Source organism: Mytilus californianus, unplaced genomic scaffold (genome assembly GCF_021869535.1).
Source record: "Mytilus californianus isolate M0D057914Y unplaced genomic scaffold, xbMytCali1.0.p SCAF_7, whole genome shotgun sequence".
In the NCBI taxonomy this organism is placed as follows: domain Eukaryota; kingdom Metazoa; phylum Mollusca; class Bivalvia; order Mytilida; family Mytilidae; genus Mytilus; species Mytilus californianus.
This window is the reverse complement of record NW_026262723.1, coordinates 104,110,626-104,129,519: the sequence shown is the minus strand read 5'-3', so window position 1 is coordinate 104,129,519 and position 18,894 is coordinate 104,110,626. Positions and strand designations below refer to the sequence as shown.

General features: G+C 32.7%; 1 protein-coding gene and 1 pseudogene across 1 annotated transcript; both read right to left on the bottom strand.

Annotated features, from left to right (window-relative positions):
- Positions 1–7: 7 nt before the first annotated feature.
- LOC127709604 (toll-like receptor 3) lies at positions 8–2,080 on the bottom strand. The gene has a single exon (XM_052215206.1). It carries the CDS (start codon positions 2,078–2,080, stop codon positions 8–10), a length of 2,073 nt encoding a protein of 690 aa, XP_052071166.1.
- Positions 2,081–13,869: 11,789 nt separating this feature from the next.
- LOC127709603 (toll-like receptor 3) lies at positions 13,870–15,625 on the bottom strand (annotated as a pseudogene).
- Positions 15,626–18,894: the final 3,269 nt, after the last annotated feature.

Below are 18,894 nucleotides of genomic sequence, written 5' to 3'. Positions count from 1 at the left end.
ACAGTTATCATAACAGTGCTGTCGGGGAATGCTCCAAAGGCTTTCTTAGTGTTTCTACTGCTGCCGTCCAGAACAGTTCTTCGCCTACGTCATTTGGATATTTTAGACTTGATGCACTGTCTGGAAGGGCTCTGAGTTGATTCGTCATATGTTTAGAGTCAATATTTTTAAGCATAATCAATAAAAATACATCCCTTCCATGCCGTCGTCTTCTCTCTTGAACGACATCAACCTCCCATTGACACCATTCACTCTTCGCAAACTCATTTGATAAAATAACAACCACTTTCCATGATTTCTCTAAATAGTTATTGATATTTGCAGTAATTGATTCCCCGATTTCAAAATCTCTATGATGAATGCAAAGTTTCATTCCTTCGTCCTGTTCTAGTTTCTTTAGAAATTTTTGGTGAACCCAATGGCGATCTGCATCACAATATACAACAAATGCATGATATTCGAAATCATCTGCATCCTGCAAGGGGAGATAACCTTTTCTTCTGTTGTAATTGATTCTCCACAGGTATAAATAGTTTTTAATGTTTGTTTGACACTTCATTATTATCGCAAATAGCAATGCTAATACCGTAGCTGACAATAACAAGATAATCACCATGGTATAAATAGGATTCCATGGGGGACACTCCTTAGAAGAGTCAACATACTTTTGAAATAAGGTTCCATCAAGCGCGGGTGGTGCCCTACATTGATAGTGCGTTGGATAACCCAGAAGCTTTACTTTGGTTGTTTTAATCCATTCTGTAAACCATAGTTGATCACAAGTGCATACAAAAGGATTAAAGCTCAAATCCAGAACTGTTAATGATCTGAGTATGTCTGCAGGGAAAGTTCTTTTATTTATGATTTTGATGAAATTACCTTTCAAGCTGAGGTTTCTAAGAGACGTCATATTTTGAAATATTTCACTTCCATCATTCCAATCTGTCAATCTGTTTGAACTTAGGGTCAATGTTTCGAGTGATTTTAAATACGGAAAGACATTTTTCGGAAGAATATAAAGATTGGCTGAAGATATTATTAACTTTTTTAGCCTTATTAAAGGTGAAAACATTTGTTGCATCTTTGTTTCGTTTTTAGGGAAAAAATTATTGTTTAAGTTAAGAAAACTTAGATTTGGTGACAAGGAAAAAAACGTCTGTGCATTAAACTCCTCTTGATCGAAATGGAAATTTGCAACATCCATACGCAGACTTGAAAGAGATGAACTATTGAACGCATAATCGTCTATTTTTTTCAAAGGAAACCCTATTTTCGAGAGTTGTACTGAATATAAAACTGGCATGGATACGAATATATTTGACCGAATTCTTTTGATCGGTATTCTATTGAGTAAAAGCTTTTTCAAATTTTGCAAACATAGAAAAGCTTGTATTCTTATATCCCCAATATTATTATCGCTTAAATCTAAACTTTCTAATTTATTTACTAAACTGACACCTCGTATATCCTTAGTACACCATTCCGGAACCTTTGGGAGAAGATTTTCATTCAAACGCAAGTCTACTAAATCCTTCGGAATGCCTTTTAAATCAATGTGTTCAATCTCATTTTTGTTCAAAAACAGCTTTTGCAACTTTTTTAATGGTGAAAATGTCGCACACTGTAGTTTGGGAAAACTGTTACCTTTAATTTGAACAGTTCGTATTTGACTGTCTGAAAAACTTGAAAACATGTCGACTGGAAGGAAAAGCCAGTCATTTTTTTGAAAATACAAAGATCGGAGATTTGTTGTTTTCATTTTCCCAACGGATACCTTTATTAAATTAACATCTAAATGTGTTTCTTGAAAAATACGCAAACTAGCCAGAAATTTTAGATTTACAAACGAATATTCATGAATGAACGTAACAAGATTATTGTTTAATGTTAAATCTTTCAGTCTGATGTAGGTCAAATTCTGGAATCCATTTTTATCTATATAAGTCAAATTTGTTCCGCTCATGATAACAGAAACTATTTTATCTGGAAATTGTGGCATATAATGCAAATCTCGTCCACTACAAACAGCTTCGTGTTTCCTAATTGTGCATTTACAATTCTTGTGGCATTTCTGTTGCATTACATAACCTTTGCTTATATTTAGGAAACCAAGCGTAAACACAAATAGGATGTATATTCTCATTTCAAAAGTAACCTGTCAAAAAAAGAGAGACCGAATAATAAATGTTATTTCGCAAGATAAAAAGTTTTAGAAGCTTATATATGAATAAAAGATAAATGCTGGTAAGCATCAATTATCTGAAATGCGACTCGGAGAACATCAAATCCAAAGTAGACATCATAATGATAAATGGAAACTTAAAAGTGTATTTAAGATTTTTTTGTAATTTCATTGCACTTGGGGATTTTTTCTAAAAAAGGTAAATTTATTAAATGTAACACAACCAATAATTTACAACATTTGGCAGATATAAGCTAATAAATAAAAACGGACCAGTTTGCCATTAAAAGTAACATATAATACAACAAGAAAGAACAATATAAAACAATATAATAGAATACACAACATGCACATCACTTCCGAACATATTTTTGTTATAGAGTAATTGTACAAAAAATAAATACTGCCATAACATTTATAAATATTGAAAAATATCAAATAAGTTATAACCAAATAGTACATAAAAAATCCTTTATAAAAATCTACTTTGTTTATGTGGTCTTAAATTATATACTTTAAGTTCTGAAGTTGTGTGTCTTTACAGTGTTTCCAAAATTTGTCTTCGTGCTTTCATGTTTCTTTTGGTCATTCGACTGTTGACGAGATCAGGTATGTAGACTGTCGGGTTTTATAATTTAGGTGTTCCTGATGCAGGTGGGTACTGCGATGCGATTTACACGCAATAGACTTTTATAGTGTTGTTTTCACGTTGTCTAACCATGTATTTTTATTTTACTTAATGTCTACTATATCATATACCGTTTGCACTATCAACTACAAAACATTTTTATTCGGCGTCTTTGTCCAAAAACTATCAACTATACAAACTTTTTTGTTGGTGTCCTTGTTGAACTTATTTGTTTGTTTGAATTTTTAAGTCAGTTGTATTGTATAATTGCATTTAAACTCCTTTTTGCATTGTTTTCGGAGAAATCAGCCTTATTTAACAATTTATTATTTCGATGCCTGTTTGAACTTTTTGAACTCGAACACCTTATAAAAATTGGTTTCTGAAAATAATCATTTGGACGACTTACACTGCAGCAATTGAAATTAGAAACTACTATTCAAAATTTAGTGAAAGGAAAACACAAATAAAACCAGAAATTAATTCAAAGAGTACATACCTTGTTCAAAATAAGCAGTTGATTACGGTTCCAAACTGGTCGGAAACTCAATTCAAATAGAACTACTCATTGCATATTTAGAGAGGCACTTGGTGAGAAGATACGATGAATTAACTTTATTGATAACGACGGTTGAATCATTACGACCTTTTCACTGACTTATTGAAATCTAGCTTTTTTACATCAATATTTTTTTATCATAATAATTTCCTCATTATAAGTAATTTCAACAAGGAAACAACTCAGTTATACACTTCAAAACATCATAATAAAAACTACAATAAGTTCAATTGTGGCTGTTATTGGCTTTTTAAAATTTGTATTACACATTGTCACTCATTCGTTCATAATTCATCACCGGATATTCAATTTGTGAATTAGTATTAGTCATTTATATGGCCTTTATTCAAAACTTGATGCTGTTGAAAGATCTTTGATAATTCCTTGTTTTCTTTATGATAAGTTGTAATGTTACACTACTGCCTCAGGTTAAGGTGAAGGTTGACGTCTGTAAAAACGTGTAAGCCCGCTGCATTTTTCTGCTCCTGTCCTACGTCAGGAACCTGTTGTTTAGTGGTTGTATTTTGTTACTGTGATTCATAGGTTTTTCTAGTTTCTAGTTTATTGTATAGATTAGACTGTTGGTTTTTCTGTTTTATTGTTTTACACAAGTAATTTTGGGGCCCTTTATAGCTTGATGTTCGATGGAAACTAAACAAAGAAAGCAATAAATCGACATCTCGATGTCAATTTACAATCTACAATCTACAACTTAAATCAGATATTGCTTAAATCAACAGAAAACCTCTGAAAACCTGGATCCGACATTGATCACGCTCAAATAAGAAAGAACTACACTTAGATTAGACATCAGACAAGTACTCACAAGGTTCTTGACTAGCAGCAGGATTATGAATATGTTTGTACATTTTTTTCCCGTCAGTAGTATTTTAAACCCATCATTAAAATTTCTAAGTAAACCATTATAGGTCAAAGTACGGCCTTCGACACGGAGCCTTGGCTAGTGACTAGTGTAAAACCATTCAAACAGGAAAACCAACGGTTTAATCTATATATAACACGAGAAACGAGAAACACTTATGAACCACTTCAACAAAAGACAACCACTTAACAACATGTTCCTTACATTGGACAGGTGCAAACAAATGCAGCGGGTTCAAACGTTTTAACAGGCGCAAACCTTCACCCTAACATGAAACAATATTGTAACACCACAACATAGAAATACACACTATAAAATTTCAATTTAAATGGCTTAACTCAATCAAAAGACATATTAACAAAAAAAATTAAACATACACTGAACGAATAAATTTGATCTATGACACAATGTAAATACCAAATTAAAAAAAGGGATGAACTTTAAAACAGTATCAGAAAGACAACCGGTAAATAAAAATAATTGTGTTGTAATGTATACATGGATCAAACGATGATTGTTGTCTCTTTGACACATTCCCCGTTTCCATTTTCTATTTTATGGAGTACGGAAATACTTTTCACAAAATAAACAATTTTGTTGTTCATAGTACGGTAACAGAAGTGAACATTTGTCGTCATACCAAACACTTATCGAAGGTGGTATAATTATGTCAAAAATAGTGAGACGAGATATAACACAAAATAAGTAAACATTAAATAACAAAAATGCATAACAAATTGTATCAACAGGTCAAATTAAGACGAAAATACGATTTAAGAGTACTCGATATGTATTAAAGAAAAAGGACAAACTTCCAAAAGATTTCCAAAGCAGTTGACAAAAACTATTCAGTACATCGGACTGCCGACTTTCTCTTTTGAATTGTTTACATTTTGTCATCTAAAGCCTATTATGCCTTACTATTATGTACGAGCTATCATAGTTTGAGAAATAATATTTAGATTCTTTGTCAAAATTCGTATGACAGCATCCGGACTGATCAAGTTTACACTCTCGAGTCGAATTTATATAAGTAATCTCAACATCTGTCACTGAAAGTCAAACAAAATGCTGCACATTGACTTTCAGACATTTTCCCTACGGCTGTGAGAATCACTGACCTAATTTTCTTATTCTTTTCTACTCTAAAGTATTCTTTTCTCGTCTGATAATTTCCAACAGCCGACACCGCATTTTGAAATAGGAAGCTACAACTCGAAGCGATAACATATACTTGCATGTCTGATACAACGAAAAAATCTGTATAAATTAAATAATTTTTAAACTTTTAAAACAAATACTGCACAGCATTTACATGTTAATCCATTTGATAACTGAAATTAATCTACCGGTCGTTTTAATTCAATACAGCTTGCTTTTAAAAATGATAGATTCAATTTGATTAAAAATGTATGCACACACTTCACATATATCATAGGTCTTCAGAGTTAAATTTCAATTTATGATAGAAATTTCTGCGTCAATAAAACATTAATTTCTCTTTGATATTCTTCGTCTCTCTTTGATTACAGAGATAAAACTCGTTGTAGTTATATTAAACACTTTTAAGTATGCTGTAGGCTCGATTGTATTTTGAAATAAACAAAGCAGTTATAATATCGATTTTGTCATCAGCAAATTAAAACATTAACTAAATTTGTATTCTTTTCAAACGGGATGTATAAAGACACACATAATTTTTTATCTATAAAGAGGTTAACTCATAACTATCCTACTGCCTGTCGATACATTTATTTTGGCATTGCACAAGTCTTGTCTTCTTTGACTGTCCATGACGTTAAAATTCTAAATCCTTGGGGGTCCGTATAACACTTATCAATTCAAAATTTTAAAAAGTTTTCAAATTTTAGATTTTTGGAATTTTGATTAAAGTTTTCAAATATCAAAATTCCAAATTTTTTTTAATTTTTTAAATTTTGAAATTTTCACCAAATAACTTAAATCTTAAAATTCTAAATATCGTTTTTAAATTTGATAGTTTAAATATTTGATAAAACTTTGAAAGTACTAAACTTAACGTGCAGTTTGATTATTTCGCTTTTTGAATGTTTGATTTTTTATGAATTTCTATTTAAACCGGCATCAAACAAGTTGATTTATTTTTAAAATAAATCTAATATAAGCCTAGCATTCCAAATAAATAATTCACAACTATTTGGTTTTCCCAGCGCCCATAATTTAGGGGTAACAGTGAAAACTGACCAACTCGCAGTATGCCAAATAGTATGGTAGGGTTAATTATGTTTATATTTTCTGCTGAACTTTAGGCAATGAAATGGCTCAAAACATGTGTTGTCCCTCAAATTTGATTTCATTTTTTTTTTGTTTTACGACTTCTTACAATCTGCAATCATGTCGGCAGGTGAAATCATTGAATGTAAATTTTGAACGACCATCTCAGTTAACATTTTATCAACTATTTCGGTTGTTATAAATTGTTGGGCTTCAAATATTCGACTTTTGAGCGTTCCTGATGAAGGTAGATCCAGAAAAGCGCTAAGAACGCATGCAATTTTTAACGTTTTGATTTACTTTTTTATCGATTGCATGAGGATCATGCATACATGTATATTGCCTTTTATCATTGATTTTAGTTCAAAGTATTGATACGGTAGGAATAATGAATGTATGGTGTCGCAATGAACGTTGTGCTAGCCACGAATGTTGGAGGTTGTTGATATCTATTTTACACTGCTACCCGCTATACACGCTGAATTTAAGAGTAAGATCAAATATTAGTAGCTTGAAACCAGGATTCTGTTAAAATATATCTAGTCGTTAACATCCAACTCATCGTGCTGGTCTTGTAAAAGCTGAATACATTCATACAATATTAACGTAAACCATAAACCTTATTTTAAGCCTGCATATATATGTAATAGTTGCCGCTGTACATTAAGCGCCCATCTACTAGTATCGATTTGTAGGTGTCGGGATTTTGAAATCGTAATTTGAAATAATTCTAAAAAGTTCATATCAACGATAAACATATTGTGAAGTTGAAGTGACCAATCGAGATGGTAATATATTTGGGAATCGGAAATTTAAATATTGTCACTAAGGTGACACAATATTTGACTTGGATACCTCCACGAGGGGCTTCAATAATGGTACATTTTTCAGGTGTGGATGCATGAATTTTAAAAAAATGTGGGGCCTAGTTAGACAACGTTAGGACCGATGCTTGTAAAAAGGAATCTGCATTTATCATATATGTAGCTCCGTTAGGGGTGGGCGGGCCCCTGTCCCCTCAATCCGCCTCTGTTTTTAAATAGCGACTTAAAGGAAACGGGATATTTTTGTATCAAGGGATACTTCCGTATTTGTTATTTGCGCATTTTTCAGTTATCGTACGACAATCAACTTTGAGCAAAGTACAAGTACGCAGCTACGCTCTCTTCCCGATGGATTTTGCTATTTTTAATGTTCATTTTGGCCATACACCAATGTTGCTCTCGAACAACCAGGAAAATGTAAAACACTGAATTTTAAACAAAGCATTTACCTACGGAACGCTGAAAACTGAATATTTGAATCCATCTATGGGCTACTTTGCCCGAGGGAGTGAAACCTTAGTTTCTTTGTAATTTGTATAAAAACGACCTATTTTAAATGATGGATTATTGGTTGCCAGTGGAAAATATTTCATGCATGTTCAGGACGATAACAAATTAACTATAAATACAATAGGTAGGTCCTGTAAGAGTCCGTTCAGGATGAAGATCGGCAAATTTAGATGCCACTGGAAAATGCGGGTATATTGGATAGGGACAGAAATGTTGCCTTGCAACAAACCAACGAGTTACTGCAGGGGTTCTTAACGTGAAGAGAGCTTGGCACTCTTTCTACACGCCTCATGCTGACTAGACATCGCTGCGTACTTGTACTTTGCTCACAGTTGATTGTCGTGCTATAACTTAAAAATGCGCAAATAACAAATACAGAACTATCCCTTAATACAAAAAAATCCCGTTTCCTTTCATTCGCTATTTAAAAACAGCGGCGGATTTAGGACCCCTGATGGAGCTACATATATGATAAGTGCATGTACTTTGTACAAGCATCAGTCAAAACGTTGTCTAAGGGAGCAACTATTTAACTTCAAGGGGGTGGGGGTATGGTCAGAAATTTTTATTTAGTTTTTCAACGCTATCAATCAAATTATTTTGTTCAAAATTTATCACTATAAGGTATGGGGAAAATCTGGATTCAGAATATTTTTTTTATCCTCTGCTTGAACAGAATTTTTTTTCATCAAAATGGGGATCAGAATATTTTTTTAGGAAAAAAACATACCCCCACCCCCCACCCCCCCCCCCCCCCCCCCTTGAAATGAAATGGTCGTTCCCTGACCAGACCCCTACCTTTTCAAATTCATTGATCCGCACCTGAAAAATGTACCATTATTGAAGCCCCTCGTGAATGTATCCAAGTCATATTTAGTGACTACCATTTATCGTTGATACGAACTTTTAAAAATTTATTTCAAATCACGATTTCAAAATGCCGACACCTACAAATGAATAGATGGGCGCTTAATGTACAGCGGCAACTATTACATAAATATGCAGGCTGAAAATAATGTTTATGGTATACGTTTATATGGTATGAATGTATTCAGCTTTTATAAAACCAGAACGATGAGTTTGATGTTAACGTTTACTTTATTTGACTTTATTTGGCCTTTTTAATTCTATTTGATTCGAGCGTCACTGATGAGTCTTTTGTAGACGAAACGCCCGTCTGGCGCAAATACAAAATTTCCACCTTGATATCTATGATGAGTTTATGTAGATACCTTATAACAGTATCCTTGCTCCAAGCTACTGTCTAATATTTGATGTTACCCTTAAACTCAGCGTGTATAGCGGGTAGCAGTGTTAAAAAGATATCAACAACCTCCCACATTCGAGGCTAGCACAACGCATTGAAACGCCATGAATTCAGTATTCCTACCGTACCAATACTTAGAACTGACATCAATGATACAAGGCAATATATGATCGGCATGCAATCGATAAAAAATGAAAACAAAACGTTAAAAATTGCATGCGTCCTTAGCGCTTTTCTGAATCTACTTCATCAGGAACGCTCAAAGCCGAATATATATAGGCCAACAATTTATAACAACCGAAATAGTTGATAAAAGGTTAAAGATGATCGTTCAAAATGTACATTCAATGATTTCATCTGCCGACATGATTGCAGATAGTAAGAAGTCGTAAAGCAAAAAAAAAAAAAAAAAAAAATTGAAATCAAATTTGAGAAATACACGTGTATTGAGCCATTTTATTGCTTAAAGTTCAGTAGAAAATATATACATACTCAACCCTCCCATACTTTTTGGCCTACTGCGAGTTGGTTACTTTTTCACTGTTACTCCTAAATGATAGGCGCTGGGAAAAACAAATAGTTCTGAATTATTTATCTCAAACGCTAAGCTTATGTTAGAGATTTTTTTAAACGTAAATCAACTTGTTTGATGCAGGTTTAAATAGGTTTGAGATTTTTTTTTTCAATAGATGCAAAACCTTAAAAATTTCAGGATACTGTTATCTCATGTGATGTCCATTTTGTTTAAAAATAAACGACTTCTTCTTTTAAACTATTTATTTTGCAACTAAAAATGATTTGATATATTTCGTGCTTTTTATTCCTAACTAAGAATGGTCATAATCAGAGCCGTGTTTCTTGTTTTAAAATGAATTCTCCGCTTTTGAGAAATATTTATTTTGTTATCCAATTTTTCACCGCTTACAACTGTCTGCCTCTGGTTTTATTTTATACATTAACTTTTAAGTAACAGTAACTGTTCATTTCATTTTGTTTCGTTTCTTTTCATTTTGTTTCGTTTCGTTCCGCTTTTATTCCGTTTCGCACTTTACAGGTACCCCTCTTTTGGCCCGTTTTCTATTTTTGATATCTTAATCAGAAATAAAAAAAATCAAACTTTCAAAAAGCGAAATAATCAACCGCACGTTACGTTTAGTACTTTTAAATTTGATCAAATACCTAAACCATCAAATTTAAAAACGATATCTAGAATTTTAAAATTTTAATTATTTGGTGAAAATTTCTAAATTTCAAAAATTTTTAAAAATTTGGAATTTTGATATTTTATACTTTGATCAAAATTCCAAAAATCTAAAATTTGAAAACTTTTTAAAATTTTGAATTGATAAGTGTTACACGGACCCTTGGGATGTGTTTTAGTTGATTTTAGTCTCTGATGCATGATTTTTAATTATTAATTGTTTTTTGGCTTTTAACTAGCTGTCAGTAACTGCGAGGACTCTCAAATCGTACTTTCTTGTTAATTTGACCTGTTGATACTATTTGTAATGCTTTTTTGTTATTTAATGTTTACTTATTCAGGGTTATATCTGGTCTATATACCAGCTTTGATAAGTGTTTGGTATTACTATAAATTTTCACTTCTTCGTATTATGAATATCAAAATTATCTATTTTGTAATAATATTTCCTTTCTCCATTTAAACTGTATACCTAACAACAAAATTATTTCATTTACCTGTGTATAATATTATTGTAAATGGCGGATTTTTGTTCAAGGTTGTTGTTGTTTTTCTGAAATTATATAACATTTCACAGCGGTATAATACTGTTACTTTAATTATTCATCCCTTATTTTATTGATTTTCTATTTACATTGTATCATAGATCAAATTTATTCGTTCAGTGTATGTTCACTTGTGTTAATAAGTCTTTTGATTGAGTTAAGCTGCTTTGTTGTGATGTTACACTATTGTTTCAGATAAGGGTGAAGGTTTGGTACCATTAAAACGTTTAAACCCGCTGCAATTGTTTGCACCTGTCCTAAGTCAGGAATCTGATGTTCAGTAGTTGTCGTTTGTTGATGTGGTTCCTAAGTGTTTCTCGTTTCTCCTTTTTTATATAGATTAGACCGTTGGTTTTTCCGTTTGAATGGTTTTACACTAGTAATTTGTGGGGCCCTTTATAGCTTGATGTTCGGTGTGAGCCAAGGCTCCGTGTTGAAGACCGTACTTTGACCTATAATGGTTTACTTTTATAAATTGTGACTTGGATGGAGAGTTGTCTCATTGGCACTCATACCACATCTTCTTATATCTATATAATGCATTTCATTAATTTATACGCATAAATTCAAATTTTGATAATGATTAACATTTTTTATTTATTTTTTTCTGTGAATCATCATTTACTTTTCATTATTATTAAATACAGAAAGCATAGTGAATTGTTAAGGGCACTCGATATATTGTGTTAATGCCAAGACGAAATCCGTTATCATTGTTCTAAAACCATCCTTATAAGTACATATACCAATTTTAATAACAAAAATGTATAAGTGAAAGAGAACTATAGCATAAGTTTAATGGAATATATATCAATACATTATGAGATAAGGGGACAATGAAAGGGGAGTAAAATAAAATAATTACAATACTTAAAGGAGAAGGTTCACGATGTTAAAATTGGCACTAAATTTTTTATGTTTTTTTAATCAGCCAAAAATTAAAAAATTCACTAAGAAATAGTTGCGATATTACTGTTAACACAAAATAACATAATTTTGGTAAATCAAAATAAAAATGACGAAGTATTGACTCATTAAGTACGCACTATTTGTGTTGTAACGTCCGTTTTGGTCAAATTTTCAATGATTCTTAACAGTTATTTGCATAATTTACTTTGGCCGCCACCCACGATCCAGATAGTGTTTGTGTCTAGGTATTCAATATCATCATTGGCAATTTTTTATTATAGAACAGTTTGGATCCTACATTGTAGGTTGCGGCCAAGGATTTCCTCAAGCTTTTAGGTCCAGAAATGCACAAAATCATCGTATTTTGACATTTTATCTACAATGTGCTGATTCTGAAGCCAAGAATGTACTCTCATGAAGAGTTTTATTTCAAAAAAGAAATAAGGTTTTTGAAATAGATCCATTTAAGAACCAAATTATAGCAATTTTGAAATTTTATGATAAAGTTGAAATTCAAGGCCATATTTGGCCTAAAGTGAACCTTGTCCTTTGTTCATAGATTGAAATAAAACAAGCGTTAAATGAGTATGTATTAAAGACATGGTGAAGACAAAATGTGTGTAAAGTGGGGACTGACATGGGGTTCCAGTACCTTCAAACTATTGGGCACATGTTTTGTGTTGATTTAGACAGAATATTAAACTATTGACACTTAAACCTTAGTTGTGTTCCTCGAATTCAAGAAATAGAAAAACATATAACATAAATGGTGAAAACAGTCATTAATCCAATTTGGTAAAGTTACAATTATGCAATTATAAAATCTTAAATAATATCAAAATTGAATCACCCGTTCTTGTCAGTTTATCTTCGGTTTGAGTTTTAAATGTTACATTGATATTCTCCGTCTTTTTTAACGGTCCGTCATACAGGTATGAGACACCAATCTCATGAAATTATAATGATTAACTATCTTGTGTATCCCGAGACTCATATGATTTACTGTATACATGCCGTTTTCTCATTGGTTTTGTCCCTACCGATTCTGTTATATTAATAAAAGAATTCCCACAGAAATATTGTTCTAAATGTGCAACAAAACTTTGATACAGTAGATTTTTTGTTATTATTTAAAAGTGAACATCTATTCCCATAATGACAGAGAACTTGGTCCTTTGCATTATTTGATTGATTTTGGCTTGCCTTCCGTCCGACGGCAAATATTGTATGCATATTAAAGACGAAAACAAATCAATATGTAGGTTGTGTACGATTTACGACCGGGATAAAAGGCTTGAAATTGTTTAGATAAATTCAAATGAAATGAATTGTGCTGCGGGGACCGGAAGATAAACGGTAAACTGGTAGCTGCAATAGGAAAACAGAAATCATAAAATAAATTATCAACTGTCAGAAGAATCATCAAAGATCAACTTTACATTATGTAGCTTCAACGAGTAGCTCAACGTAACTTGGAAATAATTATAGAATGTTCTTTGAATGCTTAAATAAATATAAATAAAATCCAATATCCCCAGCGTTGCACATGTTTTGTATTTCCAAGGGGGATAACTCTTTTAAAAATATTCCATCGTCGACCATTATAGAACTTGTCCGAGATATTGCTGATATTAACCTATTGTAAAAGCTTTATAAAAAATTGGCAACCTTGTACTTGTCAGAGCGTTAATAAGACCGGACGGACGGACACATGGGCACCCGGTATTTCCATGTCCTCTGCAACGCGTTACGCGGGGACAAAAAGAAAATGTTATAAGATTGTAAAGGAGACAACTCGATACCAGAGACCAATTGATATAGAAGTTAGGACCAACAGGTCACCAGAAGGAATATAGTAAAGCTTATTTCATTATTTTTCAAAATACACGGTTCAATAAAGATATGTTTGTAAATATACATGTTTTTGTTTACCATTTCAATGAATATCATTTCATGAAGAAATCTGCATAACCAATGACACATATACACAATGCATTTGAATTTAATCTTTAATCCAATAACCATCACAGTAAACACATTAAGAAATAAAAGTGTTACACGGTTGTAAACCATTTTCTTAACTTTCTTATTCAGATTGGTTACAGTTATCATAACAGTGCTGTCGGGGGATGCCCCAAAGGCTTTCTAAGTTTTTTCTACTGCTGCCGTCCAGAACAGTTCTTCGCCTACGCGCACATGATATTTCAGACTTGATGCACTGTCTAGAAGGGCTCTGAGTTGATTCGTCATATGTTTAGAGTCAATGTTTTTAAGCATAATCAATAAAAATACATCCCTTCCATGCCGTCATCTTCTCTCTTGAACGACATCAACCTCCCATTGACACCATTCACTTTTCGCAAAATCATTTGATAAAATAACAACCACTGTCCATGATTTCTCTAGATAGTTATTGATATTTGAAGTAATTGATTCTCCGATTTCTCTCTCTATGATGAATGCAAAGTTTCATTCCTTCATCTTGTTCTAGTTTCTTTCGAAATTTTTGGTGAACCCAATGGCGATCTGCATCACAATAAAGATCAATCTACAACAAATGCATGATATTCGAAATCATCTGCATCCTGCAAGGGGAGATAACCTTTTCTTCTGTTGTTATTGATTCTCCACAGGTATAAATAGTTTTTAATGTTTGTTTGACACTTTATTATTATCGCAAATAGCAATGCTAATACCGTAGCTGACAATAACAAGATAATCACCATGGTATAAATAGGATTCCATGGGGGACACTCCTTAGAAGAGTTAACATACTTTTGAAATAAGGTTCCATCAAGCGCGGGTGGGGCCCTACATTTATAGAGCGTTGGATAACTAAGAAGCTTTACTTTGATGTTTTAATCCATTCTGTAAACCATAGTTAATCACAAGTGCATACAAAAGAATTATAGCTCAAATCAAGAACTTTTAACGGTCTGCAGGGAAAGTTTTTTTATTTATAATTTTGATGAAATTATCTTTCAAGTTGAGGTTTCTAAGAGACGTCATATTCCGAAATATTGCACTTTTATCATTCCAATCTGACAATCTGTTTGAGCTTAGAGTCAATGTCTCCAGTGATTTTAAATACGGAAAGACATTTTTTGCAAGAATATGAAGACTTGCTGAGGATATTATTAAATTTTTCTGCCTTACTAAAGGTGAAAATATTTGTTGCATCTTTGTTTCATTTTTAGGGAAAAAGTTTTGGTCTAAGTTTAGAAAACTTAGATTTGGTGACAAGGAAAAAATAATCTGAGGATTAAACTCCTCCCGATTGAAATGGAAATTTGCAACATCCATATGCAGACTTGAAAGAGGTGAACTATTGAACGCATAATCGTCTATGTTTTGCAAAGGAAACCCTATTTTCGAGACTTGTACAGAATACAAAACTGGGAGGAATACGAATATATTTGACCGAATTCTCCTCATTTGTATTCTATTGAGTAAAAGCTTCTTCAAATTTGGCAAACATAGAAAAACTTTTATTCTTATGTCACCAATGTTATTATCGCTTAAATTTAAACTTTCTAATTTGTTTACCAAACTGACACCTCCACTATCCTTCGTATACCATTCCGGAACCTTTGGGAGAAGATTTTCATTTAAACGCAAGTCTACTAAATCCTTCGGAATGCCTTTTAAATCAATGTGTTGAATCTCATTTATATTCGAAAACCGCTTTTGCAACTTTTTTAATGGTGTAAATGTCGCACACTGTAGTTTGGAAAAACTCTTACCATTAATTCGAACAGTGCGTATTTCACTGTATGAAAAACTTGAAAACATGTCGACTGGAAGGAAAAGCCAGTCATTATTTTGATTTGGTGACAAGGAAAAAATAGTCTGTGGATTAAACATCTCCCGATCGAAATAGAAATTTGCAACATCCATATGCAGACTTGAAAGAGGTGAACTATTGAACGCATAATCTTCTATGTTTTGCAAAGGAAACCCTATTTTCGAGACTTGTACAGAATACAAAACTGGGAGGAATACGAATATATTTGACCGAATTCTCCTCATTTGTATTCTATTGAGTAAAAGCTTCTTCAAATTTGGCAAACATAGAAAAACTTTTATTCTTATGTCACCAATGTTATTATCGCTTAAATCTAAACTTTCTAATTTGTTTACCAAACTGACACCTCCACTATCCTTCGTACACCATTCCGGAACCTTTGGGAGAAGATTTTCATTCAAACGCAAGTCTACTAAATCCTTCGGAATGCCTTTTAAATCAATGTGTTGAATCTCATTTTTATTCGAAAACCGCTTTTGCAACTTTTTTAATGGTGTAAATGTCGCACACTGTAGTTTGGAAAAACTCTTACAATTAATTCGAACAGTGCGTATTTCACTATATGAAAAACTTGAAAACATGTCGACTGGAAGAAAAAGCCAGTCATTATTTTGATTTGGTGACAAGGAAAAAATAGTCTGTGGATTAAACCTTTCCCGATCGAAATGGAAATTTGCAACATCCATATGCAGACTTGAAAGAGGTGAACTATTGAACGCATAATCGTCTAGGAAACCCTATTTTCGAGACTTGTACAGAATACAAAACTGAGAGGGATACGAATATATTTGACCGAATTCTCCTCATTTGTATTCTATTGAGTAAAAGCTTCTTCAAATTTGTCAAACATAGAAAACGTATAAAAAGACTAATAGCAAAAGCTGCATGATGAGATGATGAATGTAATAAGCATAAAAATAGCAACACAGTAAAATACTGATATTACACTTAGCTTTCCTCGCATGAGATGCAGAGGCCTCCTGAATAGTTTTACTTGAAATTTGGATTTCATCTATTTTCACTGAATCATCAGAATATACCTTATTATTGATAAAAAAAATCAGAATATACCTGTAAATGGGACAAAACTCAGCTATTTATAAGCAAGAATAAATCAACGATATTTGTCCGCTATATCATGTAAAGTGATTCTCACAATAAAGACCAAAAGAAATAAAGTGTTGAAGCATAATAACCAAAAGAAAACGTGTTTATTATCAGTCCTGATGGTTAATCAGTTTACGATCGTTTACCGGTTAACCGGCGTTGACAGCTCTAGCATTTACAAAAGATACGCATGGCACAATGTCAACAACAAATATATCCGAAAAAAATCTTATCACATAGATTATCACCAGAAAAAAATGGAATAGCAGAGTTAATTAGAAAATAAGACTCTGCCACTCTTTCCTCAAGGAATGTACGGAAGATTTAGCACCATATTTAGCGGTCAGCTTTCAACTCTACAGCATTGCTAATGTATGTAATTAACGTATACGAAACTCAGCTTCTAGTTACAATCCGCCGGTATGCTTCTTCGACAAAGGCAGAGTAATAGATTTGCCAATACTTTACTATTCAAAAGCTTTTGATACAGAATCAAATAAATAACTTCTCAACAAACTTCACCAATATGACATCAGAGACAACCTACTAACTAACCATGAGCCAAATGGATCCCCAGGATTGCACGAGAGGAAGAATCTTCAAAAATTGTCTGAGTGGATTCCGTATACTATTTCCATGACACATCAAAGACCTACCAGATGCAGTAAAATCACCAGTCCGGATATAAGCAGACGATTGTTTACTTTACAGACAAAATACCATAACAATCTACAGCAGGATGTAGAAAGTTTAGAAGAATGGACTAAAAAAGGGGGATGAAATTCAATGCCAAAAATTGTTATATCATTGCAATGAACAAGAAATCCGGCAAATTTTACCAACTCAATAAACATATACTTGAAAAGTAAACACCAACCCTTACCTCTTAGTTCAAATATATGAGGACTTAAAACGGAACAAACACATAGCAAACACCAGTAAATATCAGCGACCGAACAACTGGAAAGGAGGACAGTAATATATCATCAACACAGACTACACATCAAGAGATGATGGATGCATCACAAGGAACAAATTTGAAAGAAGCCGGAATCGCTCATTTAGTGAAAAACATGCCATACTGATAGTGGCTTCAATTTGTTGATTAGGTTATATTGTAATTTTTGTAAATCATTAATTTCTGATATTTTTTTCTATTTTTCAGTCTCTGTATATCTATTTTTGAAGATAATTTGGAAAAATGGTAATATTCATAAAAAGAATTGTCATTAAAGGACAATAACTACTATAAGGGGGCAATTTATAAATTCAATCATACTATCATTTCAAGATCAACCCGTGACGGATTTTGGTTGTGTTCATGTTGCCCAGTCTATAATTTTCTGTGTTGTGTTTTGTGGACTGCTGTTTGTCTTTAATTGTTTTACCGTTTTTCGTGGATTAAGTGGGAGGGAAAGGAGGATTTTGAAAATATATATCCTGGCCTGGTAAGAGCTGAAAATAAATAAACTTGCTTTAGACAGGATGAAAATTAATATTCAACAACACAACATGCTGGAGTCGGTTTCACAAAAAAAAACTTTCGACTAAGATTGATCGAAAGCCATGAACAATTCAGTATACTTACGATCAATCTTAGTTGTAAGTTTTTTTGTGAAACCGACTCCAGGAAACAACTGGGTAAAAAAGTGAAAACGATTTTCGCGCAGCGAAGTCTCTGAAAAGAAATAAGCATGCGTAGCAACAGTTGAAAATGAATGATCAATCCGCCAAAATTGTTCCACCCCCCAAAAAAAATCAAATAGTCATCTCCTAACTACAACACCTTGTGAAGGCAACACCTCTGAGACTAATTTAATGAGACCTCTTATATTTGGTAACCTGACTAATCCATTCGTTATATTGCTCTCACTACTTTAACCCTTTGAGCGCCGAGACGTTGTTTTTTCACATTGAACATTACGTTGCCATACATATTTGAATGACGTTACTATGAACGATACGTAACGTAACGTCAACACATTACCTACAAGCACATGCACGTTATCCTAGTTAATCGATTAATTGGACATCTCATACATTCGGGGAAATGCAACATCCTCGGGACTAATCTTTTAATTTGAGTACACGTAGCGGACCTTGCGTATATTCAGTGATTTTTTTTATTTTTGGGTTGGAAATCGAAGTTATTTTATTACATTTCTATTTCTTTTTCTAGAAAACTATAAAAAAAAACAAACACGATGAATATGGAACTAGA